This window comes from Primulina tabacum, chromosome 1 (assembly GCF_025594145.1).
Source record: "Primulina tabacum isolate GXHZ01 chromosome 1, ASM2559414v2, whole genome shotgun sequence".
NCBI classification, from domain to species: domain Eukaryota; kingdom Viridiplantae; phylum Streptophyta; class Magnoliopsida; order Lamiales; family Gesneriaceae; genus Primulina; species Primulina tabacum.
This window is the reverse complement of record NC_134550.1, coordinates 58,894,417-58,917,574: the sequence shown is the minus strand read 5'-3', so window position 1 is coordinate 58,917,574 and position 23,158 is coordinate 58,894,417. Positions and strand designations below refer to the sequence as shown.

Here is a 23,158-nt window from a genome sequence, read left to right as displayed (position 1 = left end):
CTCAATAATGTTGTAAATAATTAATTATTTGAATGATGTGATACAAATTGTGACCAAATATTTTATTAGATTGATCATATAAGTAAGCCAACTAAACATCACCTAAGTATACAAAACTGCAACATCTACAATATCAAAACCAGAGTGAAAAATTTAAAAATAATGCTAAAATAAAAATATGCATGGATTGAAAAAAGGCTTAGTGGCTCTTGAAATTTAAATTATATTTACACTAAAAGCTTATTTCCCCGCTAATATAGTCAGAAAACTATTGTATAAGTTTTAAAAACTATTTGTCTAATACATAACATGGCGCATATCAATTACTAGTGTTTATATAAATTTAAAACCTATAACTTATCGATCTAAGGCTCAAGCAAATTTTAATGGAATATAATTAAACTCATACTCACCAATTTTCTTAAAAAAACACAAAATTTTCGTGAGATTGTTTTTTTATGGGTAAATTTTGTGAATGGATCACAACTCATAAAAAAATATTACTTTTTTTCTCAAAATTATTGTTTTTCATTGTAATTATGATCAAATCGACCCATATTAGGAATATAAATTAGTGTACGGATATAAATTATTGCAAACTTAAACGAAACTTGGATGCATGCACACACCAATAATTTCTCTGTTTCTCAAAACGTTCCTTGTATATGCGCTTAGAGTAGGTCTTTGTGAGATGGTCTCACAAATCTTTATCTGTGAGACGGGTCAACCCTACCGATATTCAGCATAAAAAGTAATATTATTAGCATAAAAGTAATATTTTTTAATGGATGATCCAAATAAGAGATCCGTCTCACAAAATGCGATCCATTAAACTATTTCACACAAGTTTTTGTCATGTGCTTATTGTTGTGATTATTTTCTATCATATGTTGAGTAAAATTCGATAAAGACAAACGTTAAAGGTGAGTTTTTCATTTTTTGGTTTGTATATGTATAAATTAATGCACTGGAGAAGATTTCCAATTACATCAATATTGAAATTTCAAAACGACTTGTTTATCATACATTATAAATTGCTTTTTATTTTTAATTTTTTTAAAAAGCTGTAAGTCAAATGTAGTAAATGTTAATTTTTTTTAAAAAAATATAATAACCCATTTCTTATACAAGTAATATCTTCCGCTCCAATAAAGTATATAATCACTGAAAGTTCGTCAGGTTTGCGAACTATAAGATTATTTTCGATTCATTTCAAGAATCTTGCACCTTTTCCTTCTCAATTTCGAATCGCCATCTCCGGGAACGAAAACAAAAGGAGTAAAGCAACCACAAATCTCTATCACAAGTATTCTCAATATTCGTGCACGTAACAAGTGTAGAACCCACAAAAGAACCTAATATTCTTTTTTCAAAACTGCCATCTTCGTCAAGATTGAACTTTTATCACCACCAACATAAATTTGATCTGCAATTTTCAGTTTATCGGCGCAGAGCAAAAAAACTAATGGATGATGAAGTGGTTCAGCGGGTATTTCAAGAAGGCGGGCGTGATTTCTATCAACAACAGCCCTCCACATCTTCCTCTTATTCTTCGATTCTCCAGTCACTTCCTCTTCATGTGGTATTTGTATTTTCTTTGTTGGGTAATTTATTTTGTTTTTTTCCTTCAGTTCCAGTGTTGACTTCTTTAATTGGTGAAAATAGTTCAATTTTTGGAAGTTGTTCAATTTTGAGATTCGAAGATTGAACTGATGTGGGTTGTTTTTCATCGACCTTATTGTTTGGGTAGATTGATGTCAAAAGTTTGTGGGATATGATCTCGTTCTTGCCTCATTGCATTTATGATTTTTGAATGACTGCATTTGTATTAGGATTCGGAAAGCAGTTCAGTTAATTAGGCATATTTTTTTCCTCTACCTGCAGGAAATAAGTTTTTATTTTATGCTTCTTTATTCGGGGGTTGGGGGAAGGAATTCGTGGGCGATGAAATGTGTATCCTAAGTTTTAGATAATTTTGGAGCCATCAATTTCAATCATATAAGCATGATGGGTTTCCGGAAATTTGCAGTCTTTTGATCGCGGATATTATTTGTTGGTGAAATCCATTCAAGAACTTAGATCAAAGAAAGAGGGCTTGGTGACTGTTGGCATTGGAGGTCCGAGCGGGTCCGGAAAATCTAGGCAAGTGTCTTTCTTCTTCTTTTTTTCACTTGCCTTTAATCTTTTATGTTACAGCATACATATTTCTGGACTTTGCAGGAAGCTCTATTCTGCATTATCTATCGGCCTTAAATGAGTTTAAGGAGTACTAAATTATTTGAATGTTTTGATTCTTGAAGCTTAGCTGAAAAAGTAGAATCTGTGATCGGTTGTGCTGTTATATCTATGGAGAACTATCGAACAGGAATCGATGAAGGGAACGATTTGGATTCAATAGATTTTGACCTTCTTGTGAAGAATCTTGAGGTACCCTTTTGTTTATCAGTAACTGTCTTCGAGCATTCAAAAAGAGTAGATATTTACCGTATATTTGAGTGCATGCCCAGAAAGGGGTTAACATTTTGAAGGATTGTTTAATGATTAATTGAAATGCTACCATGTCCTTGGAGTTGTTGATATATACTTCTGATGAAATATTGTCTAGTGCTTGACTCTTGGAAGAATTTTTTTTTGAAGCACAAACTGCTTTTGATATTTTTACCACCATAAATTTTCAAAATTTGTATTATATAACCAGGCTTCTTGTTCGTTATAGGACTTGATAAACGGCGATGACACATTGATCCCAATGTTTGATTTTCAAGGAAAAATATGTATGGGCTCAAACGCTATAGAGAACAATTCATCTGGTGTGGTAAGACTGCTTTTCAGTGCTTTCTGATAAATCTTTTTAATCATAACGAGTTTCATTCTCAATGTTACGCTTGTAGGTAATAGTTGATGGCACTTATGCGTTGCATGCAAAACTACGCTCTTTGTTAGACATAAGGGTTGCTGTGGTAATTCTTCCTCAACTTTTTTAGAATTTATTTAAATAGTTATACTCAAAAAGTTTCTTTGTGGTTTACACCGTGATGGTCTGCATTTTTCACAGTTTGCTCATGTTCTTTTAAAGATTATTTGGTCTTAAGTTTTTTACAGAACTTTCATCCTAACGTTTTCTGCCACAATTCATTTCTGATATAAAATCATCGTTTACATTCACAAACTTTTAACAATCACTTTGTTTTTTTCTCCACACTTTTCAACAATTATTCTCACAAATTGTTGTGTGTGGTCAAGTTCTGTAAAATTAAGAAAACACCATTTTGTAGTTCCTCTTTGTTTGTAATTCTGAAAAAGATTTAAATGGGATATCGCAGAGGCTAACCAATTGAAAGCTTTGATTTTTCTCCCTATCTGATTTCTATTTGCCATCTTGTTATGATAATTAATTCCAAGTCTCTGATACATATGGCGAATCAGGTTGGTGGTGTTCATTTTAGTCTACTTTCTAAAGTTCAATATGATATTGGAGGGTCTTGTTCTTTGGACTACCTCATTGACAGCATTTTCCCACTCTTCCGAAAGCATATCGAGCCTGATCTTCATCATGCACAGGTTGGGACTCAATATTCGGCTTGTTTCCTCTTAATGATTACTTTAATCTTATTATTGATTGGATGTGTTCTTTTGTAGATCAGAATTAACAACAGTTTCGTTTCATCATTCAGAGAGCCTATTTACAAGGTCAAATGCAAGAGTGAGGTACACTAAACTGGGTTTTAACATTTGGTTTTGATTCTTAGTTAATTTGAATATACACAGTCAGTCAACTTTCCAATTTTGTTTTGGTGTGTGACAGTCTCAAAGTGGGCAAGCTGCCTACATTTTTCATGGAAAGGAAGCACAACGCGACAAGTCAGTGTTTGAGCCATACTATTTTACCTCCATGTTTATCCATGAAAATAGTTATTTGCAATTCATTTTTCCCTTTCTTTATCACACTGGTGTCTCAAGTTGTCTACTTTTGCTTCTAGTTTTATTGAAATGTACCTCAGACCTCCGTCAGCAAGTGAAGAAGCAAGAATCAATGACTGGATCAAGGTGCGGCAATCTGGTATTAAGTACTATTTATCACTCGGTGATCAGAGGATTGTTGACAAAAATTACATCATACGGCCAAGAGCTGAATTTGAGGTAAATTATTAACACGTGCTATTTCATCTGTGTTGTCTTCCATATGTGAACTTCATTCTCTATGGTACTTTGAAACGAATCTCTGAAGAGTAGCTATGTGGAGTGGAGAGAAATATTACTTGTTTGCTACATTCTTCAAAAATTCTTTTAACAAAAAACATCAAGGCGTGATTTCTGTTTACAGCTCCATCTGTCTCACTGTTTTCAAAAGAAATTTTGAGTATCTGACCTAGGATTAAATCGATAAATCCTTCAACAGAAATTCGAACTGGAAATCTGGGTTCTGGCTTCTGTAATATGTTTTTGTTATATTTATGTGGCCCATGCATTTGTTTGTTACTTCTCAGTTACTGGTTTTTGCTCCTTTTTCAGGTTCTTTTTGGCCAAAAAGCCCCCAAAAATTGATGTGAATGCGTATTTCTCGTTTTGCACTATCTGTGTTTCAAATAAACAGTCAATTCTGCTAGGAGACTAGTTTTTCCTAGTTGCTTTTCTCATTGGTGAATTATCTTGTAAATTAACAGTTTGTGCTCTCCATAACCGGCACCTTCGAACGTTTCTTGATATATAATAAGTTTTTACAGATTATATTGATGTTTTCTGACGTGCTATTGCTTATGACAATCTTGTTTTTGGTAATCTATCTTTGAATTCTTTCATTGTAATTTATATGTACATTTTTTTAAAAATGGTTTACAGCTAATAACCTCTGGGTTTTCTGTCACAGATATCTAACGGTATTTATCCCCTCCTCAATTTATCAGGTTGGACGCATGACTTTGGGTGGATTGCTGGCTTTGGGATATAGTGTGGTGGTCAGTTACAAGCGGGCATCAACCTCAGTTATTGATGGCAATCTTTCACTGTCATTGGAGACAATCGATACTCTTGGAGAGACCTATATAGTACTCAGGGGCACAAGTAGAAAAGTATGGAATCTTCATCTTCTTTAACAAGAACTTAATGTTTTTAATAGTTGTTTTGAATATATCTGCAGCTATACAGTTTTTTAATTTTGATAGCCCCCATGCTGTTATTAGCATGTCATTTTCTATGCATTTAATCTTTGTGTCAGCTCGTGTAATGTGCATTCTCTTGTCAACTCGGCTTGCATTCTCTAGCCAAGAATGCCACTTTTAGTAGCCCTTGGAAATTCGTCTCTAGGATTTATCCGGCTTTCTTAGGTCTGTAAAGGAGGTGGTCAAATGGGGTAACAGGACCAGATTCTGGGAGGATCGGGGGGTGGGGGGGACTTTTCTTTTAAGGATCTTTTCCCTTCATTGTTTCAAATTTCTGTGGCTCATAATCAGCCGATCTCTTTTTTCATCTCTTCAGCAGTGTCACTCTGTCTTTCTTCCCTTTCTTGGAACTTGCATTTCCACAGGGACCTAAGGGATGAAGAAGGTTTGAGTTTGTCGTTAGGTTTCTTGGAGAGGATTTATATCATTCAGAGTGTGGCAGATTCTAGAATTTGGGCTTTGGAATCTTCGGATAACTTTTCAGTTAAATCTTTTTTTGAGTTTTTTTTCCCAGCCTCTACTTTTCCTCCTTTTTTGCATTATCAGTTCATTTGAAAGTGCCGATTCCTTCTAAGATTAAAATGTTCTCGTGGACAGCTATTCTTGGTAAACTTCCGACTTAGGAGGCTGTGCAGAGGAGGAATCCCTCGTGTTATCTAGTCGTAGATGGTGTGTTTTGTGCAGGCAAGATTTGGAGACTCAGGATCACTTTGCTTATCCACTGTCCTTTTGTCAGCTTGCTTTGGAGCAAACCCTTGGTGGAATTGGATTTAGTTCGGGCCGTTCCTAAAACTAGTTGGGATTTATTTGAACTGGATTTAGGACGCGATCTGGGAAGGAAGGACTGACTTTTTTGGAATACGGTAGTTCATTTCATTTGTTGGGCTGTTTGGTTGGAGAGAAACATGAGGATTTTTTATGATCTATAAGACTCAGTTGGTGGTTGCTGGGACAAGATTCAGTTTAGAGTTCTTTGTTGGCTTGAGTCAACTTCGGATTTTAAACTTTTTCTGCGTCAGATTTGTATAGGGATTGAAGTTGTATTTTTGTTAGTAGGCTTAGGCTTTTCGGTTTACCCCAGTTCTTTTTTGAGTTGACCTCTGGTCCACCTTTGTAATGATCTTTTTATTTTTTAATTATCTAAGTTTGTTCCTTGACCCCCAAATGTTCATGATCCATAGGGATTAATTAGTTCATTCTCACATGAGATATAATTTTTTCTAGTTCGGACCTTGACTCCATAAAATTTGTGGTCCATGAGCTTATAGATTTCTAGTTATTGTCACGCCATCAGTCTCATTTTTAAATTTAGTCTATGTTTGATGTTGTTAATTCCTTTCATTATTTTTAATTTCAGAGTTTATACTTTGACATAAGCCCTTTACTATGTTTGATGTTGTTAATTCCTTTTATTATTTTTAATTTCACAGTTTATACTTTGACGTATTTTATCTCTTCTATAGATTGTTGGAGCTGAATCATCCAGGATGGGTATCAATGGACCATGGATCACAAAATCATATCTTGAGATGATCCTTGAGAGGCAAGGTTTGAACTCGGACATGTATATCTTTCTATCTTATATGCCAGAAATTTTCTGTGAACAGATGTGATTTAGATGGTTCGATCTCATGTCAGCTGTAGAAAACTGCTTCGTCAGTTGTTTCAAACCTGATTGGAATAAAAAAGTGATGTGCTGTGTCACGTTTCTTTTGCTCGAGTTAGATGTCTAACCAAAGTATTGTGGAAATAAGACAAGTGAATGACATGGTAATTGTACAAATTAACTGTACCAAGTGCTGGTGACTAGAAGTTGGTGTATATTCTATTGTTCTTTTACTTCTGACGATACAAATTATCAACTGTATCTAACGAAATTCTCCAAGTTGCAGGGGTACCACGGCTTAATACACCTCCACCTTTGTCTAGTGCACCTTTGCCAAGTGCTCAAGAAAGGATGATCCAAGCTCCAAAGCCGCTTCGTATAATTCCCAAGCTGGACAACCGAATTGAGGATTTACAACAGCCATGGACTCGATCGCCAACCAAGTCCGTGATGGAACCATTAGCAACGTGGCAATTTATCTCATCAGATCCTTTCCAGACTGAGAGGGCTGTCGCTGGTGTGTGCGTGTTTTTTTTTAATTGCAGTGAGCAAAAATCATCCTGCCCCAAAATAAAGTGGAAGTAAATTAAACTGGGAAGTCTTTTAAATTTATTTGTGGCTAGAATATTTTCATGAAAAAACTACAGGTCCTTCCTCTTCCAGGGGTGCCTTTAAGCTTGCTCCACTGCCTGAGTCATATGATTTGGATAGAGGATTGCTTCTTGCTGTACAAGCAATACAAGTGAGCGTTACAATATAATTGTGGGGTTATTTTTCTCCTGTACAATTGAATGTTGAAATTCAAATCTTTGCTGAAATTTTTTTGAACATTAACTTCGTGAACTGCAAATGATCATTGCAGGCTTTATTGAAGAATAAAGTTCTTCCAGTCATAGTTGGAATTGGTAAGATAGACTTCCTGTCCCTCTCTCTCTCTGCTCACTAGTTTAGGATCTGTATCAACTTTGTTGCTAAACTTGACTCTTTATTGTCTTGTTGCTCTTTTGGTATTGTGATAGTTTGAAAATAACCGAATCTGTAAAATCTTGGTATTTGACTCCAGTTTTTTATTATAATATCGTCACTTAATTGTAGGAGGTCCCAGTGGATCAGGAAAGACAAGTTTGGCTCATAAGATGGCAAATATCATTGGTTGTGAAGTTGTTTCCCTTGAAAGCTATTACAAATCGGAGCAAATGAAAGATTTCAAGTTCGATGACTTCAGCGCTCTTGATCTGGCGTTACTTTCAAAAGTATGCATTTTTATTTATGTTATTTGTTTTTCTTGTCCTTCATTTTATATTCTGTGGTTTTATAATTTTTTAAAAATGATTTTGAATAAATTTTTATTTTGATCAGCTTGTTGGAACAAATATTGATGGCTATAATTTACTTAAATTGACATGGTGGAAAAGTAATTTTTGGATGTTGTAAGTTTATCAGATTACTCATGGAAAGAAGCATCGTAAAACAGTGGTTTGCGGAATGGAGCCGTAAAATGAATATAGTGTTATGAATTTATAAAACATGTTATAACCACCTTTCTGTAGCTATTGACCAATACATAGCCTCCTTTATAACTTTTTAATAAACTGACTAGTTGAAAACACTAGAGGAGAAATGTGCTGATTGACATTAATTCTTCTCCGGTGGAAATTTTTTATGCTCCTTTTATTTGAAAATTCTTTTGACCATCGGCAGAATATTGATGACATAAAAAATTGCCGAAGAACCAAGATACCTATCTTTGATCTGGAGACTGGCGGTCGCAGTGGTTTCAAAGAACTTGAAGTATCTGAAGATTGCGGCGTGGTACGTCTTGGAATCGTGATCATTTGATTTATTTCATATCTTAATTCCACGTGATTGAATGGATATCCATTAAATCACGTCGAATCAAGATAAACTGGTCTAGGACTCACTATCATTTGTGGATCGATAATAGGTCTAAGAAGTTTGCTTGCTTGTTTTTCAAGGTAATTTTTGAAGGCGTCTATGCTTTGCATCCTGACATCAGAAAACCTCTGGACTTGTGGATTGCTGTTGTGAGTACAATGTCAATTGCACTCAACTTTTGTTTGCTTAAGTTTTTGTGATCCCTCAACTTTTGAGTAAGATTACCTCTTTGAAAGTAAACCTTTGGTATTAAACAGGTTGGTGGGGTCCATTCACATCTTATTTCTCGGGTTCAAAGAGACAAAAACAGAGTTGGCTGCTTCATGACCCAAAATGAAATAATGACGACAGTATTTCCTATGTTCCAGCAACATATAGAACCGCATCTTGTCCAAGCACATGTTAGTTCCTCAATTTAATTTGAGTTTCTTTTTTTGTTCTTGTATTATGGAAAAGACGTGCTTTAACAGTCATGGTGCACATAAGAACACATTTGGATGTGAAGCTCTTTCAAAAGCAACGTTTTTATAAACAAAGTGATTTTTTTGGTTGGTTATTTAAAAAAAAACACAAATTGCTTAAATAGGCTGGATTTTAGAGGTCAGAAAGTGGTTTTTGGGCATCGATCTCAGTTTATTTTTAGTTAAATTACAAAATAAATCCCTATCTTCACACAAATCTTCGAATACCTTTTTGGGGAAAAAAAGAGAAAACTCTACTTATTATGTGCTTGTTAATCTAACTCTGCTGATTAAGTGCATTTTTAAACAATGGTTAAAGAAATAGAATTCTTTGTCAATTGGATGCAGCTGAAAATCCGAAACGACTTTGACCCAGTGCTTTCACCAGAGAGTTCATTGTTTGTGTTAAAAAGTAATAAGCAAGTAAGTTTTTATTTATTCTTCCGTGCTTGAATTTCATGAATGTTTTGCTTTTAACATGCTTGTAAATGCACAGGTGGCTTACCAAGACATCCTGAAAATTCTCGATCCCACTAAGATATGCAGTTCAGTGCAAAATTTTATCGACGTATATTTAAGGCAGTCTGGAGTACCTTCTAATGGACAGCTTACAGAGAGTGATTGTATAAGAGTCAGAATATGCGAAGGTAGATTTGCTCTGCTGATCCGAGAGGTTTGTGCTGTTTAGATGGCTTTTCCATCTAGTTTTCATTGTATATATAAAACCTTATTAATTATCCGCACCCCCTCCCCCCACCCCCCATGGTCTCTTTCCTTTTGCAGCCTATCAGAGAAGGGAATTTTGTTATTCAGCCCAAAGTTGATTTTGACATCAGCATAAGTACAGTTTCCGGCCTTCTTAATCTCGGGTATGTCATTTTTTGTTGTCAAAGGTGATGTATTTCTCATTTCTTTCATCATCCTATTACGTTGTATTTTAATAAGTAGGTGATTTCACATGGTGGTAACTATTTAAGAAATCATGTTTTTGAAATTAGAATGTGAATAAAAAATTTAACGTTTGTCAAACCAAGAAACTTTTGTTGTGGAAAGAGTTTGGTCGATTATTTGGGCAGAATATCATATATATAGAAGTATCAGTTTGTTGATAGCACATAGTGTCTTCACTATCTGGTTAAAATTTATAGATTTGCAGACCTAGTTAGTTTTGTTTGCGGCCAAATTTGATATAGGGGCATATATTTTACCCAAAACATGAAGATATGAATAGACATTCAATTAGGTCTCTCATGATTATTCTAATTCTAAGAAGTTAAAATATACCACTTCTTGCCCATTTTAATTGTTTTCATTATCCATTTCAATCATTCTCTGTTTATTTGTGCATAAGATGGCTCCAGCTCCACTACTTTTTTCCTCTGTTGCATTGAGATTTGAGCACTTTTTATCACGTTTTCTATTTGTAGCTTTGTTCGTGCTATTTGAATTTATATGTTATCCATATGACTTCAGGTATCAAGCTGTGGCATATATTGAAGCGTCTGCATACATTTACCAAGATGGAAAGGTCATACATACTTCTTTGAAAAGATATCTTGTAATCATTATGTCTTGGAAATCAAGCTCAGTTAAGAACTCAATCAGATAGCTGACATGGACCTTTCAGAATTTTATTTTGTCTGAAGTTCACGATTAGTCAAATGATATGGGAATCAGACAGGCTTTAATTTCAGATGGTGCTATCAAGAAAATGGATTATGTAGCCTACCCAACTTGCATAGGACTAATGTATCTCCTCCTCTTTTTAGATCCTTGTCGAGGTTGATCATTTACAAGACGTCCCGAGTCCTTACATTCAAATTAAGGGTGTCAACAAAGAAACAGTAGTAGCTGCTGGTTCTACCCTTGAGCTTGATGGTTCATACACAACCAAGGTCCAGTCTTGTTTCTTATACATTTGTCTGTTCTCCAATTGGCCACATTGATTCTTAGGGTTGTTAAACATTCATTAAGTTGTCTCTGTTCCTAACCCCGTTGTCTCAGAGTTATCTTCAAATAATTCTGGAAAGGTTACCATCTCTGGAGAGAGGTTCAATCGGGATTCATTCTCAGCAAGCTGCAAGATTGCAAGAACTTGTGGAATATATACATTCCCAGGTACTATTTTCTAGTTTTATTTTATGTTGTTCATCGATCCTTGTAGCCTAAATTTATGATCTTGAACTGCAATACAACTAAATGGTCCTGTATTCAAATTGTCATGACATTGAACAGGGTTGTAGTTCGGCTTCAGAATCATCACCAAGTAGAGAAGCATCCCCATTAGAAGGCATAATTGAAGAAATGCAGTCGAGGATCAAACGTCTTGAAAGATGGCATGCAATCAATACTGTATGCCCCCTCTAACCCCTCCAACTCTCCCCTCATTTTAATGCTACAATTGTGAAATCTTTATATATTCATATTTGCATCATTTAGTAGATCATCCATCTTCATGAAAATTTCTAACTTGGTTACTTTTTTGTGTAGGTACTTTGGACATTTCTAATGTCTGCATTTGTCGGATATTCACTCTACCAGAGGAAACGCTAATGGGTACTCTGAGACCAAGCTTGGTAATAGAAAGTGGCATATATTTATCATCATTTACTGTTTTACTCACAACCACCATACGAAGCTTCATGTTGATCCGGAGCAGATTAATGACTAATCAAGAACGCTACTGCTAACTTTCAACTCTAGGCGGTGTAGAAAATATTTGGGCATGAATTTTGCAATACGAATCCTAACTGGAAATCAATTTCTTTTTCTTTTTCGTGTTGGTTATAGAAATGAGAAAAATACGCTGTTACACTAATTGGTTCTCGTTATATGCAAAATCTCATGAAATGAAAGAATATATTTTGAAAGAATCGAGGAATTTGTGTGTATAATGAAAGAATAAGAGAAGAGGACGCAAACACTACGAACAATCGTATATTACGAAGTCGACTGATTCTTGATATTGGTCTGAAGAAAAGGGACTGCTTCCCCAACTGTAAAGAACAAGCAATCTGATCTTGCTAATTCTTTCACGTCGTTGGCATGTGGCAACTTCTCGCAATCACCCCACCGGGCGGATTCACCAATACCAGCTGTAGCACAAACAGTAGGAAATAAGCACGAGCCATTTTAAAGTTCTTTCCAACACTAACGACTAATGTAACGTGAACAAAATTGAGAACAAGGCAACTTGCCTCTAAATTCTTTTCCAATACCATCCTCAAATCTTTGAAGAATGCGACCCCATTGGTATCAATTGAACTCACAGCTTAAAATAATTACCAAAAATTTGATTAAGCTTTTTTTTTTTTTACTTTTTAACTATTTATTTGTAAATATCCTCACCAGATAAATCAAGTATCACAAACTCAAGTCCAAGGCGTTTTTCGGTATGATTTTCACCTTCCGATTCGTGTTCGTCTATCCATCTTGTAATCCTGATAAAATAAAAATGATTTATGGTAGGAAAATATAGTGGGGAAACACGAAAATACAACAAGAGAAACATGCGACAACAAACATGTCTTTGAGATAAGTTGTATCAGCAAAGTTGATTGGAGCTTCAATACTCGAGATGAGGAATCCAGGGACACTAATGGCTTCTGTATAATGATGAATATCACAATAAACATCTGTATCGGATATGTTCCCAATCAACACTGTTTTTGGCCTCGTAACTTTCAGTAAAAGCTTGAAAATAGATATTCCCACCTTAAATCCACAAAGCTAAATACTATCAGTTTTCAATTTATTGAGCCAAGTGCCAACTAATATAGTTTCAAACAATATATGGAATATTGTGTCTCCTGCAGAACTAGAAATTATTTTAATCGTTGAGAGGTGTAAAGCATCCCAGACTTCAAGTTTTGATTTGATTTTCCTGGTAACCTTAAATAGAACTGGACCTGAAAATTGTTGGAGAACGAGGAACTTACAGCAATGGCAAGGCTATTTTGAACAGAAACGAAGAGGACACCCAAGAAAGCACGTAACATCACAACAAAATCGAATTTCTCGATCTTCCAAATCTGATATGCAGCTGGAACATCAATGAGGCCAACCACTGCAGTGACGATTATGGCCCCTAACACGACATTTGGTGTGTACTGAAAGAGTGGCATTAGGAAGAGACGCATAACCATAATCATTATTGCCATTATTATGTTAGACACCGCAGTTTTACATCCAGCATTGTGATTCACAGCTGATCTTGAAAAAGCACATGTATTCTTTGAATTTTTGTAGTCATTGATCCACTTATGGCAACTAAAAAGTATTTGATATTTATCGTTTATTTCTGACAACGATCGAGTTTAGGGTGTAATAATGCATGCACCTGTTGTAACATAGCAAGAAGTTGAAGACCCAACTATGTTCATGAGACCAATTGCTATCATTTCTTTAATTTGTTTCCATCAACTTGGTACGTTCTTCCTCCTTCCTGTAATGAAAAATTGAATCAAATGTTTTTGACGTACGACCAACCCCCCAAGTAGCTATCATGAAAATGTAACATGCTCCATGAAGGAGGATTCAATCCTTCTTGTATTAAGGGGAAAAAAAATTCAATTAGAAAAAAACTAGCAATGCTTGGCCATGTTTGCCCTGACTCGGTTTTGTTAGTGAATCTGCTCGAACGTTGTTGAATCTGCTCGAACTCATGAGAGACGCACGATAAAAAGTTCTATGTAAATGTAAATTTGAGAGAAGATATATATAATTTTTAAAATTAGTTTAGTTTTTTTTTTTTATTATGATAAACTTTAAGGGAGGTATATATAATTAACTTTTTAATAATAGAAATTATTTTATGTGCTATCACATTTTGACCAATTTAGAACTAAAATTTTTTTAAATATTTTTTTTGGAAATTTTTTAAATTATTTTAACGTAGATACGATTGTTTAGATGATAATAAAAAACTATTGTACTATCTAAAGGTCTAACTCTTATAATAAGTATAACTTTTGTCACGAAAAGAAGTTTGAAAAATTGGGTTTTAAGTTATTACATATAAAATAATATAATTTCTAATTAAAATTAAATAACGTGGTCGGCAGGATTCGAACCTGCGCGGGCAGAGCCCACATGATTTCTAGTCATGCCCGATAACCACTCCGGCACGACCACCTGTTGCTAAACTTTGTGTTCGATTAAAACTAATAGACTTTCGGGTTCGACGACATACTTGACCAAGCCAAATATCTGTAAACCATGTAAAACCCTTTATATAGTATGTGGAAGTTATTCTCTTAATTGCCCAGAAACGCCTAGCTTGCTAGAAAATTCTGACCTATTCAATCTAAGCCATGGCGGAAAGGTTGACCCAGCTCTTTGCTGGGTTCTTGTAGAGATAATCTTGCCACCGTAAAAAACAACCGCTGGTATTCTAATATCAGAAAAATCACCCGAGGTACAATTTTATTTTATTTTTTCATTTTTGTGATTCTGTTGCTGCTGTGAAACCATGGATGTATAAGTGGCTGCTGTTGGACCTGGCCGGGTTGCGTGACAAAGCTGGGAAAGTATCCCAGTTGCATTTTATGAGGGTGGCACTGTTTTCTTGCCTGAATATGGTGGAACACAAGCCAAATTGGTTGAAAGGCCTGAATAAATTGTATGTTATTGGATTTTAATTTGTATTTTGACCGATTCGTTGTTTTGTTTTCTTTTGTTTTTCAAACTTTTGAGTGTATATATCTGTTGTACATCGATGAAGACATCTTGGGGATTCTGCGTGATTGATCCATATGTAATGTGATGGAATTGTTGCTTGAGATTTAGTGTTGCTGAGTCCGGTTTTATATTTCGAGGGAGGGGCGAGATGGTTTTTGGTATCTTTTTAGCAAGGTTAATAAACGTGGCTTCTGGCAATATTGCTTTTTGCACAAATTGGCATTACAGCTTATAATTTGAGTTGAAGAATCTCCAGACAAAAAAAAAAAAGAACTCGATTCAGACCATTCGAGATTGCCGGCTAATGAGATTGCTTGGGATCGGAGTAGAGATAATTCCATTTTGGTGCTGGTTCGGCGTTCGGGGTTCTTTGACAGCTGGATGTGATAGAATAGATCTGTCCATTTTGGGACCCTTGTTAAAATTTATGGCTCCGCTCATACAATATTGCTTACGAATCTATCAACAGTGGTGTTGATGAATCTTTGAAATCGTCCAACTTGCAATAAATTCCCTCGTGCTTGAATCCAACCCCAAGCTGCATAGTTATTGTTTCTTGACATACATGTGCATGCCCGTACGGTGGAGGGTCTAGTTACATAAATGAAACACAATCGATCCATCCGTACATGAAATGCGTATGATTTGACTACTCCTGATCCTTCCTTTAGAAAAATCGATCCAGTGTTTATTAATTGCATGCACAACCTATGACTTTCATTCTTTGTTAATTATGCAATAAATTTTTTTATTATTATTTAAAAAGGAGTTGCTAATTGGTAGTTTATTATAATAATATTTTGATTGTGGTGATGTAAGTTGTATTATAAGACATTGTTTCAAGTGGTATATTATTCATAATTTATATATTTTCCTTTTATTTTATCAAATTATTAATTAATTAATTATTTATTTATTATATACACAAAATAAAAAATGTTAATCCAATAATTGAGCACTGTATCAAATAACAGGGAAGAAGGGGATCCTAGTCTGGAACTCAAACAAGCCCTAATCCCGCTTCACTCCCCCCTCTCTCGTTCACAGTTCCATCAGAGCACGTGCCCACCGTCTCCACGCTTTCCCTCTATTCATGATTTCGATCGTTTCACGGAATGATGTTGCTGTGAAGAAAAGAGAGCGATGCAAGCTTACAATCGTCTACCCACCAGCGGAAACAGCAGCCCTTCCTCGCCGCCGGCGTCGCCAGTTTCACGCTCGCCGCGTTACCGCCACCGCCCATCCAAATCTTCCCGAGCCGCCGCGCCCAAGACACTCGCGCAGCGTCTCACGTGGATCATTCTCTCCGTCCTTTTAAAGCGGCAGGGGATTTTTCTGTTTGCTCCGCTGTTGTATATTGGCGGGATGCTTTTTTATATGGGAACGGTGTCGTTTGATGTCGTCCCTGTTATCAAGCACAGGCCTACAGCCGGGTCGGTTTATCGAAGCCCGCAGTTGTACGAGAAGGTCCGCGCTGAAATGGACTCCGATAATTCCTATGGCGATGCGGTTAGTGGAACATATATATTATATATATATATATATATATATATATATATATATATATATATATGAAATGGTGATGTAATCAGAATTGATGTATTTTAGGTTCTTGACAGTGACCTGGCTGTTTGGTTATTTTAAACATTCTTCTATTTCATTTTCTCTTGGTATAGGAGTCACTATCCTCTGCTTAAAATACAACTTGTGAAGCTCGGAATTTTCACGGCACATTAGCTTTTGACAATATAATTTTTTGTATCATACGAAGAAATATTGAGATTAATTTAGAAATTTGATTGAGTACACAATCATTATCTTAAGCATCTGAGCTCTAGGCTATCTGTTTTTGAGATCTCTGATTTAGTTCAATTGTTTCTGCCTGGTGTAGCTAATGGATATGATTCGATATCCACATTTACTTTGTTTTATTTGCTGGATTCGTCTAAATTTTCTATATCTATTTTAACTCATTATATGGTGTAAGGCTTTCCATTATATTATGATGGTTTCGACTGGATGATTCTGAAGAATTGAATTGAGTTAAACAAACGGCTATAATGTGGTATTGTATCTTGGAGAAGAGAAAAATCCAAAGTTCACACCAAAACGTTCTTAATTATTTTTCTTACATCCCTCAAGCTACTGAAGTTTCCTAATCATTGAGTGCTTTGTCTGATGTGGATTGAGCGTCATTACTTATATTTGTGTTACATTCTGACATTTAAGTATTATATATTGCTCCATTTTATGGAGACTGGTGTAAAAGGGATTGTGTATTAGGTTATGCCTATCAGGTGTGTGAATAAGTTACCCATTATTTTGATCTTAAGATGCGCTTAAATGACAAATTATGTTTGTTGAGAAGATAAGTTGCAATTCACTCTTTTTTCTTGTACCTAATTCTCCGTTTGGATAAGTACTTTTAAAAATGTTTTTAGTGTTTTATAAGTGAAAAACTAAGTATTGTTTAGATAATATTTTGTAAAATGTTTTTAAATAATATTTTTAAAAATGTTATCAAATTATACTTTTAAAAAATAACTGAGAGATGTTTTTTTATATGTTTTATGAATAAACCAGAATAAAATTTTTTTATTCGATAGTTGTCCAAACACCTCCTTAATTATTTTTAACTATAAATCGTTTTTTTCAAAAAATAGTTTGCCAAACAACATTTCAACTCTTAAAGTATTTTTATAAAATAGTTGTCCAAACACATATTTATTCTTAAAATAACTTTTAAACTTTTTATAAAAAAATTTAAAAAGCAGCTTTGCAAAAACATTTTATAATAGTTGTCCAAACGGTGCCTAAATGTCTTATATTTTTTCTTCTAAATTTTATTTACAGAAATATTTTATTACTTTGTAGATATCGACCATATGGAAACACTCTTATAAAGGTGGTGAATGGAGACCGTGCATCAACAAGTCCACAGAAGGTGCTAAACTTTCTCACCACGAGAAATTCTACATTCTCTGTATTTGTTTTCCTCTAAACATCAGGCAATAGAAATTTTAAAGTAGATGTGAATGGAGGTAATGTAGTCAGGACTCAGGATTTTAAGGGTTTCCTGATCTAATTTTGATCAAAGTGTCAATTCCTCCATTTTTTTAACTTCATATATTTGCTACTATGTCATTACATGAATTTGTTCTTATTGAAAGTGATTAAGACGTGTATTTTAAGTTGCATTTGAATCTGTTCTTCCGAAAAGAGATTGAGATGTGTATATTAAGCAGTAGATCTACTTATCATTGCAGGTTTGCAGGAGTCAAATGGATATATTTTTGTGGAGGCCAATGGCGGTTTGAATCAGCAGAGAACGTCGGTATGCTTTGTTAGCATCATTAATTCCATGGTTTATTGCAGTTTGTGCTTTCATATTTTTGCGCTGGTCAACATGCTATATCTCATTGGTGCTGGCGCTTCCAGATATGCAATGCGGTGGCTGTGGCAGGTTACCTTAATGCAACTCTTGTGATTCCAAACTTCCACTTTCACAGTATTTGGAGAGATCCGAGGCGGGTATTTTATTATCTGTGCAAAATCTTGCTGCCAAAAGCTATTTCTTCTGTTTACTTTTTTTAAAAAAAATTGGGGCATACATGAAAAAAATATTAGATAACAAAAAAATAAGTTGTGTCTGTACTAGTTTGAAGTTACTCGGCCTCTCTTCTTTAAATCAATAATATTGATTGTTTCATTTTCTACAATGGATATATGAAAATATTTCACTACCTGACCCAGAATACCTAGTTACATGTATTGTCTCTATAAGTATTTGAACAAGTAGATCTCTCTCAATGTATTGTAGTTTCTGTATTGGATTAATATTTATGTTCCAAAAAAATATGTTTTATGTAACTTGAATGGCTGCAATTAAGAATATACTCTCTTGGATCATACTATTGGAAATTTGTGCAAGATGTTATTCTTGTTTTAAAGATATTGTTGTCCGCGTCTCTTATACTGTTTCTGTGTGCAGCAAATTTGGTGACATATATGATGAAGATTTTTTTATGAAAACCCTGGAAAATGATGTCCAGATAGTAAAAACTGTTCCAGGGTACATAATGGAGCGGTTTGACTATAACATGAGCAATGTGCACAACTTCAGGATAAAAGCATGGTCATCCATCCAGTATTATAGGAATACAGTACTTCCCAAGCTGCTAGAAGAAAAGTGAGTCCTTCTGAATACTTGTTCTTATTCCTTGACCCTCTGTGTAATGTGTTCTGTGGCAATAATGATTTGGAAATTGACTTTAACTTACATAGATGATTACTTATGTCCTGATGGATATAACTTCAAACAGAAATATCTACGAGTATTTGAGTTTTCAATCTTATGTCTCGGTGTGAATAGTTCTACAATCTGCTTGTTCTCTTTTATTTTCTGTTCTTTTTCTATCGTTGTTTTTCCCTCGTTTTCCATGTTTCGTTTTCTTTCTGGGCTCATGTGATGCATCGTGACTGTCTTAGATTCCTTTTAGTTGCTCTACTTGTATTTCAGCAAATACTTGTGGGAGTTAGTATGATCAACATGATTCTAACTTTCAGAGTTGGATACGATTATATTGGAGCTTTTTTTGTTTACTTCTCCTATTGCCTTGACGTTCATTGACATTATTAAGGCAATTCTTCGATATTTTCTAGCTTAAGTCATGTTGGGTTTCTCTCTTGGGCATTTGTCTGTCCATCATTGCTTAGAAGTAGTTATCACCTTTTTGCGTAATTAGTATCTTTTCTCAGCTATTCTTTTCATCATAGATGCTTGAACAATTTTTTACTTGGTTTTTCGAAATTTAAAGTTTCTACCATTTGCAACTGTTCAATTCAGGATTATAAGGCTTTCACCTTTTGCAAATCGACTATCGTTTGATGCTCCTTCGGTGGTACAACGTCTTAGATGCTTGGCAAATTATCAAGCTCTAAAGTTTTCGAATCCAATATTAACTTTAGGCGAAGCTTTGGTTGTAAGAATGAAAGAACGAAGTGCAAATAATAGTGGCAAGTATGTATCTGTTCATCTTCGATTTGAGGAGGTTAGTCGGGGTGGATTATGACTTTCGCTTAGCTGAACACTTGCAAAAGCAAAGTGCTAATATCTTCTTCTCTAGGATATGGTCGCTTTCTCTTGTTGTATATACGATGGTGGGAAGCAAGAAAAAATTGACATGGATGCTGCAAGAGAACGAGGCTGGAAAGGGAAATTTACTAAACCTGGTCGAGTCATCCGTCCTGGAGCCAACAGATTAAACGGGAAATGTCCCTTAACACCTTTAGAGGTATTATCTTTTGTACTTTCACCATCTTCAGTTTCCTTTTCATATTTCTTTGCTAGTCTGTTTGTTTCTGATGAACCACGACTCTTCTCTATATTTTCTATTATATGCTGTGGGGCTCGGATTACCCATGTAGATATTACAATTTATTGAGTTTATCCAAAAATATTGTGGGTTTGTTAAATGAGCCAATCATTACTTACTAAATTCCGGATTAATTTTTTTAAAGTAGTAAATAACCATTCTCTTCTTTCAAGCCTAATATATGAAATAACATTTATCAAAATGATTATGTTTAGTTCAGATATTGTCCTCACGAATTTTTAAAGCAGCTACTGTTTCATCATTATACTACTGTTTATCAATTTGAGTGCAAAATTGGTTAAATGGCAAGTTGTATGTCATGTATAATTTTTCATTTTTTCAATAATCAAGAATATAATAAATATAACTTGCTCAAATAAACACGCACATAAAAATTACTCTGTTAGCATTGGGGTGTTACAACGGTTTTATTCCTTCTTTCACTAAAAAAGTTGTGCCAGAAAGTAAAGGGAGGTTGTGGAGGCTTGTGGGGAATGGCTCTAACCCTTGCTAAGTTCTTTTTTTGTTGACCTTCCTGAAACCCTTTGAATGGTCTGTGTTTGTACCCAGTATTTACTTTGGTATGGTTATTTGCTCCAACTTTTGAGAGATGCGTTTATAACTCATTGAGATTAATCTGTTTAGATTTGAGTGAAGTATTTTATTATGATGGTTTGCCAAACAATGCTTGTTCTTTGAATTTTATTTTTTTTTTACCCATCCATTGGGAATTGAAGTGAATTGATTTTGCCAAGTGAATTGAAGTGAATTGATTTTGCCAAGATTTGGAATAGTCATGTATAAGTATGTGTCCTGTTTTATGTGATTGTTAATTAAGGTTGTAACATAGATATTCTCAACTGTTTAAAAATCAATACCACTGGGTTAGTCATTATTATAGACTACAAAATTTCACCCTTAAAAATTATTTATACCTATTTTATTTTATGTTTCTTTGTTTACGACATATCTGTAGCAAAGATCACTACCAAGGTTGATAATCTCATTTGTAATTCTGCTGATGTTAATTTGTATTTACACTGTTATGATTGCTTGGTCTTGCGTCTTTTCAATGAGATCCCTCACAATACTTCATTGTATATTCTTCACCTTTATTCCTCTCAAGTCATTTGGTACTTATATACCGCTGCCTGATAAAGTCTTTATCTGCATAATCCTTGAATGGCTATTATTGATTAGGTAGGTCTGATGCTACGGGGGATGGGCTTTGACAAAAGTACTTCTATTTATTTAGCATCTGGAAGGATATACGACTCTGAAAGGAACATGGCTCCGCTGCTGGAAATGTTTCCGTTGCTACGGACGAAAGAGATGCTGGCATCTGCTGAGGAACTAGCTCCATTTCAGGTCTAAATCTAAGCAAATATCTATTTTTATACCTATGTTCTCCAAGTCCTGTTCTTTTTTTATTCACTTTGGATTCATCCCACTCTATGACACTTTTGACTCAAGTTGCTTATTTTCAGAATTACTCTTCAAGAATGGCTGCTATAGACTACACTGTTTGTCTTCACAGTGAAGTATTTGTTACCACTCAAGGTGGAAATTTCCCTCATTTCCTTTTGGGACATCGAAGATATCAGTATAGTGGACACTCACGAACAATTAAGCCTGACAAGAGGAAGTTGGCGCTATTATTTGACAATCCAAATATTGGGTAATACCTTTAGTTTACCTGTTCACTAATGGTGTTACGACAATCCAATTTGTGGTTTCGCCACAAATTTTTTTCTTTCTTTGTCAATAAGGCGCTTGTTCTGACCTTGTTATCTAGTATGTTAATTTGGAAGTTTAGTTGTACCTGTTTATTAAGCATTACTCATTTTTGGACATAAATGATGTTTTTTTAAGTCTGATCGCCACGCTTTGCTACACCAATTTAATGAAATTATGTTTGCTTTAGCATGGAAGATAATAGTTTTACCTTCCACTTGAATCTCTTCTCTCTTACCTTTTTCTTATAATAATACATATTTTTTTGTTGATTCTTTGTCCCAGATGGAAAAGCTTCAAGAAGAACATGCTTAATATGCGTGCACACAGTGATTCAAAAGGTTTTGAACTTAAGAGGCCAAATGACTCTATCTATTCACTTCCATGTCCAGATTGCATGTGCAAATTGAACAAGACAGAAGATTCAAGATTGTCATCCGTGACATGAATTTTGCTAGATAGAACCGGATAAGTTGACATCCTGGCAAACACTGTATCTTGATTGTGATTAGTTCATTTTTTGCCACTCTCTTTGGAGGGACGGCAGATACTCAAATTTTGGAACTACAGGCGTCTGTTCTCTGGCACCTGTTATACCAGGCATTAACTATCCGTCAATTCTTTGTCTCAGCTGTTATAGTTAACAAGCTGTGGGTCGATACAAGAGGCCAATAGGGATGCTATTTCTGTGCTCGTACTGTACATTATTGAGCTGTTCTTGACTAGACTAGGGCTAACAAGATTCACGGTTTTGAAAGTTAATAGAAGTGTACAAGCCATTAGAAGCAGAAAGAGCAGAATTCATCAACGCAAGTTCCCGTTTGTGTTTCTTATTGATTGTGTTGATTTTTGCCTTAATTTTTTTTTTTCATGAAATCACCGTACTACGATAAGGGGACAGAGCATTTATTTCAAGGATTAATCCCTGTTGTAATTAAGGGTAAATTTGAGGATTTTGCTCTTGAAGAATGAAGAGTCAGTCTCAAGATTCTGTCAGATCAACATGTGGCTGCCGTTGGGTTAAGCATTAATGCAGTGTGCAATGCTAGAACCTCAAGCAATGGGTAGTAAAAATTTTGGGATAGTTTTAGGGATAAAATGACCAACCCATAAATGGTCAGACGCTTAAAAATCCTATTTTGTGTTGTTCAACTTCTTTCACAAATGATACTAGTGACGATTGCTTACATGTGAAACCAAGAAACTCTTAATTAGGTCAACTTTGTTTGCAGATCAAATGTTTGCTCC

General features: G+C 35.0%; 2 protein-coding genes, 1 non-coding gene and 1 pseudogene across 7 annotated transcripts; 2 read left to right on the top strand and 2 right to left on the bottom strand.

The window, feature by feature from the left end:
• Positions 1-1,169: 1,169 nt before the first annotated feature.
• On the top strand, positions 1,170-11,980 carry LOC142555588 (uncharacterized). 4 transcript variants are annotated; one of them, XM_075666525.1, is made up of 27 exons: positions 1,170-1,306; positions 1,440-1,582; positions 2,030-2,142; positions 2,301-2,427; positions 2,717-2,815; positions 2,892-2,960; positions 3,427-3,561; positions 3,640-3,708; positions 3,806-3,861; positions 3,981-4,140; positions 4,905-5,069; positions 6,623-6,707; positions 7,052-7,282; positions 7,413-7,507; positions 7,628-7,670; positions 7,861-8,018; positions 8,467-8,577; positions 8,742-8,810; positions 8,919-9,062; positions 9,471-9,545; positions 9,619-9,795; positions 9,906-9,991; positions 10,596-10,650; positions 10,892-11,017; positions 11,127-11,240; positions 11,358-11,474; positions 11,613-11,980. In XM_075666525.1, the coding sequence occupies exons 2-27, from the start codon at positions 1,466-1,468 to the stop codon at positions 11,673-11,675; spliced, it is 2,859 nt and encodes a 952-aa protein (XP_075522640.1). In that variant the 5' UTR covers positions 1,170-1,306; positions 1,440-1,465; the 3' UTR covers positions 11,676-11,980. The 4 variants fall into 4 exon arrangements, 3 of the variants coding, with proteins under 3 accessions (XP_075522640.1, XP_075522659.1, XP_075522654.1); XR_012822439.1 differs by lacking the exons at positions 11,127-11,240; positions 11,358-11,474; positions 11,613-11,980 and having other exon boundaries at positions 1,179-1,582; positions 9,619-9,769; XM_075666544.1 differs by lacking the exons at positions 1,170-1,306; positions 1,440-1,582; positions 2,030-2,142; positions 2,301-2,427 and having other exon boundaries at positions 2,717-2,810; positions 3,645-3,708.
• Positions 11,981-12,062: 82 nt separating this feature from the next.
• On the bottom strand, positions 12,063-15,345 carry LOC142514962 (putative sulfate transporter 3.3; annotated as a pseudogene).
• Positions 14,174-14,255, bottom strand: TRNAS-AGA (transfer RNA serine (anticodon AGA)). Its single transcript has one exon. It is a non-coding gene; the product is annotated as a tRNA-Ser (tRNA).
• Positions 14,354-22,756, top strand: LOC142555578 (protein ESMERALDA 1-like). 2 transcript variants are annotated; one of them, XR_012822437.1, is made up of 11 exons: positions 14,354-14,742; positions 15,776-16,310; positions 17,676-17,745; positions 18,068-18,135; positions 18,240-18,328; positions 18,793-18,990; positions 19,648-19,852; positions 19,928-20,095; positions 21,377-21,544; positions 21,650-21,854; positions 22,196-22,756. XR_012822437.1 is itself a non-coding variant. In XM_075666511.1 (11 exons), exons 2-11 carry the CDS (start codon positions 15,945-15,947, stop codon positions 22,356-22,358), a joined length of 1,686 nt encoding a protein of 561 aa, XP_075522626.1. In that variant the 5' UTR covers positions 14,356-14,742; positions 15,776-15,944; the 3' UTR covers positions 22,359-22,756. The 2 variants fall into 2 exon arrangements, 1 of the variants encoding a protein (XP_075522626.1); XM_075666511.1 differs by having other exon boundaries at positions 14,356-14,742; positions 21,664-21,854.
• The last annotated feature ends 402 nt before the right edge of the window (positions 22,757-23,158 follow it).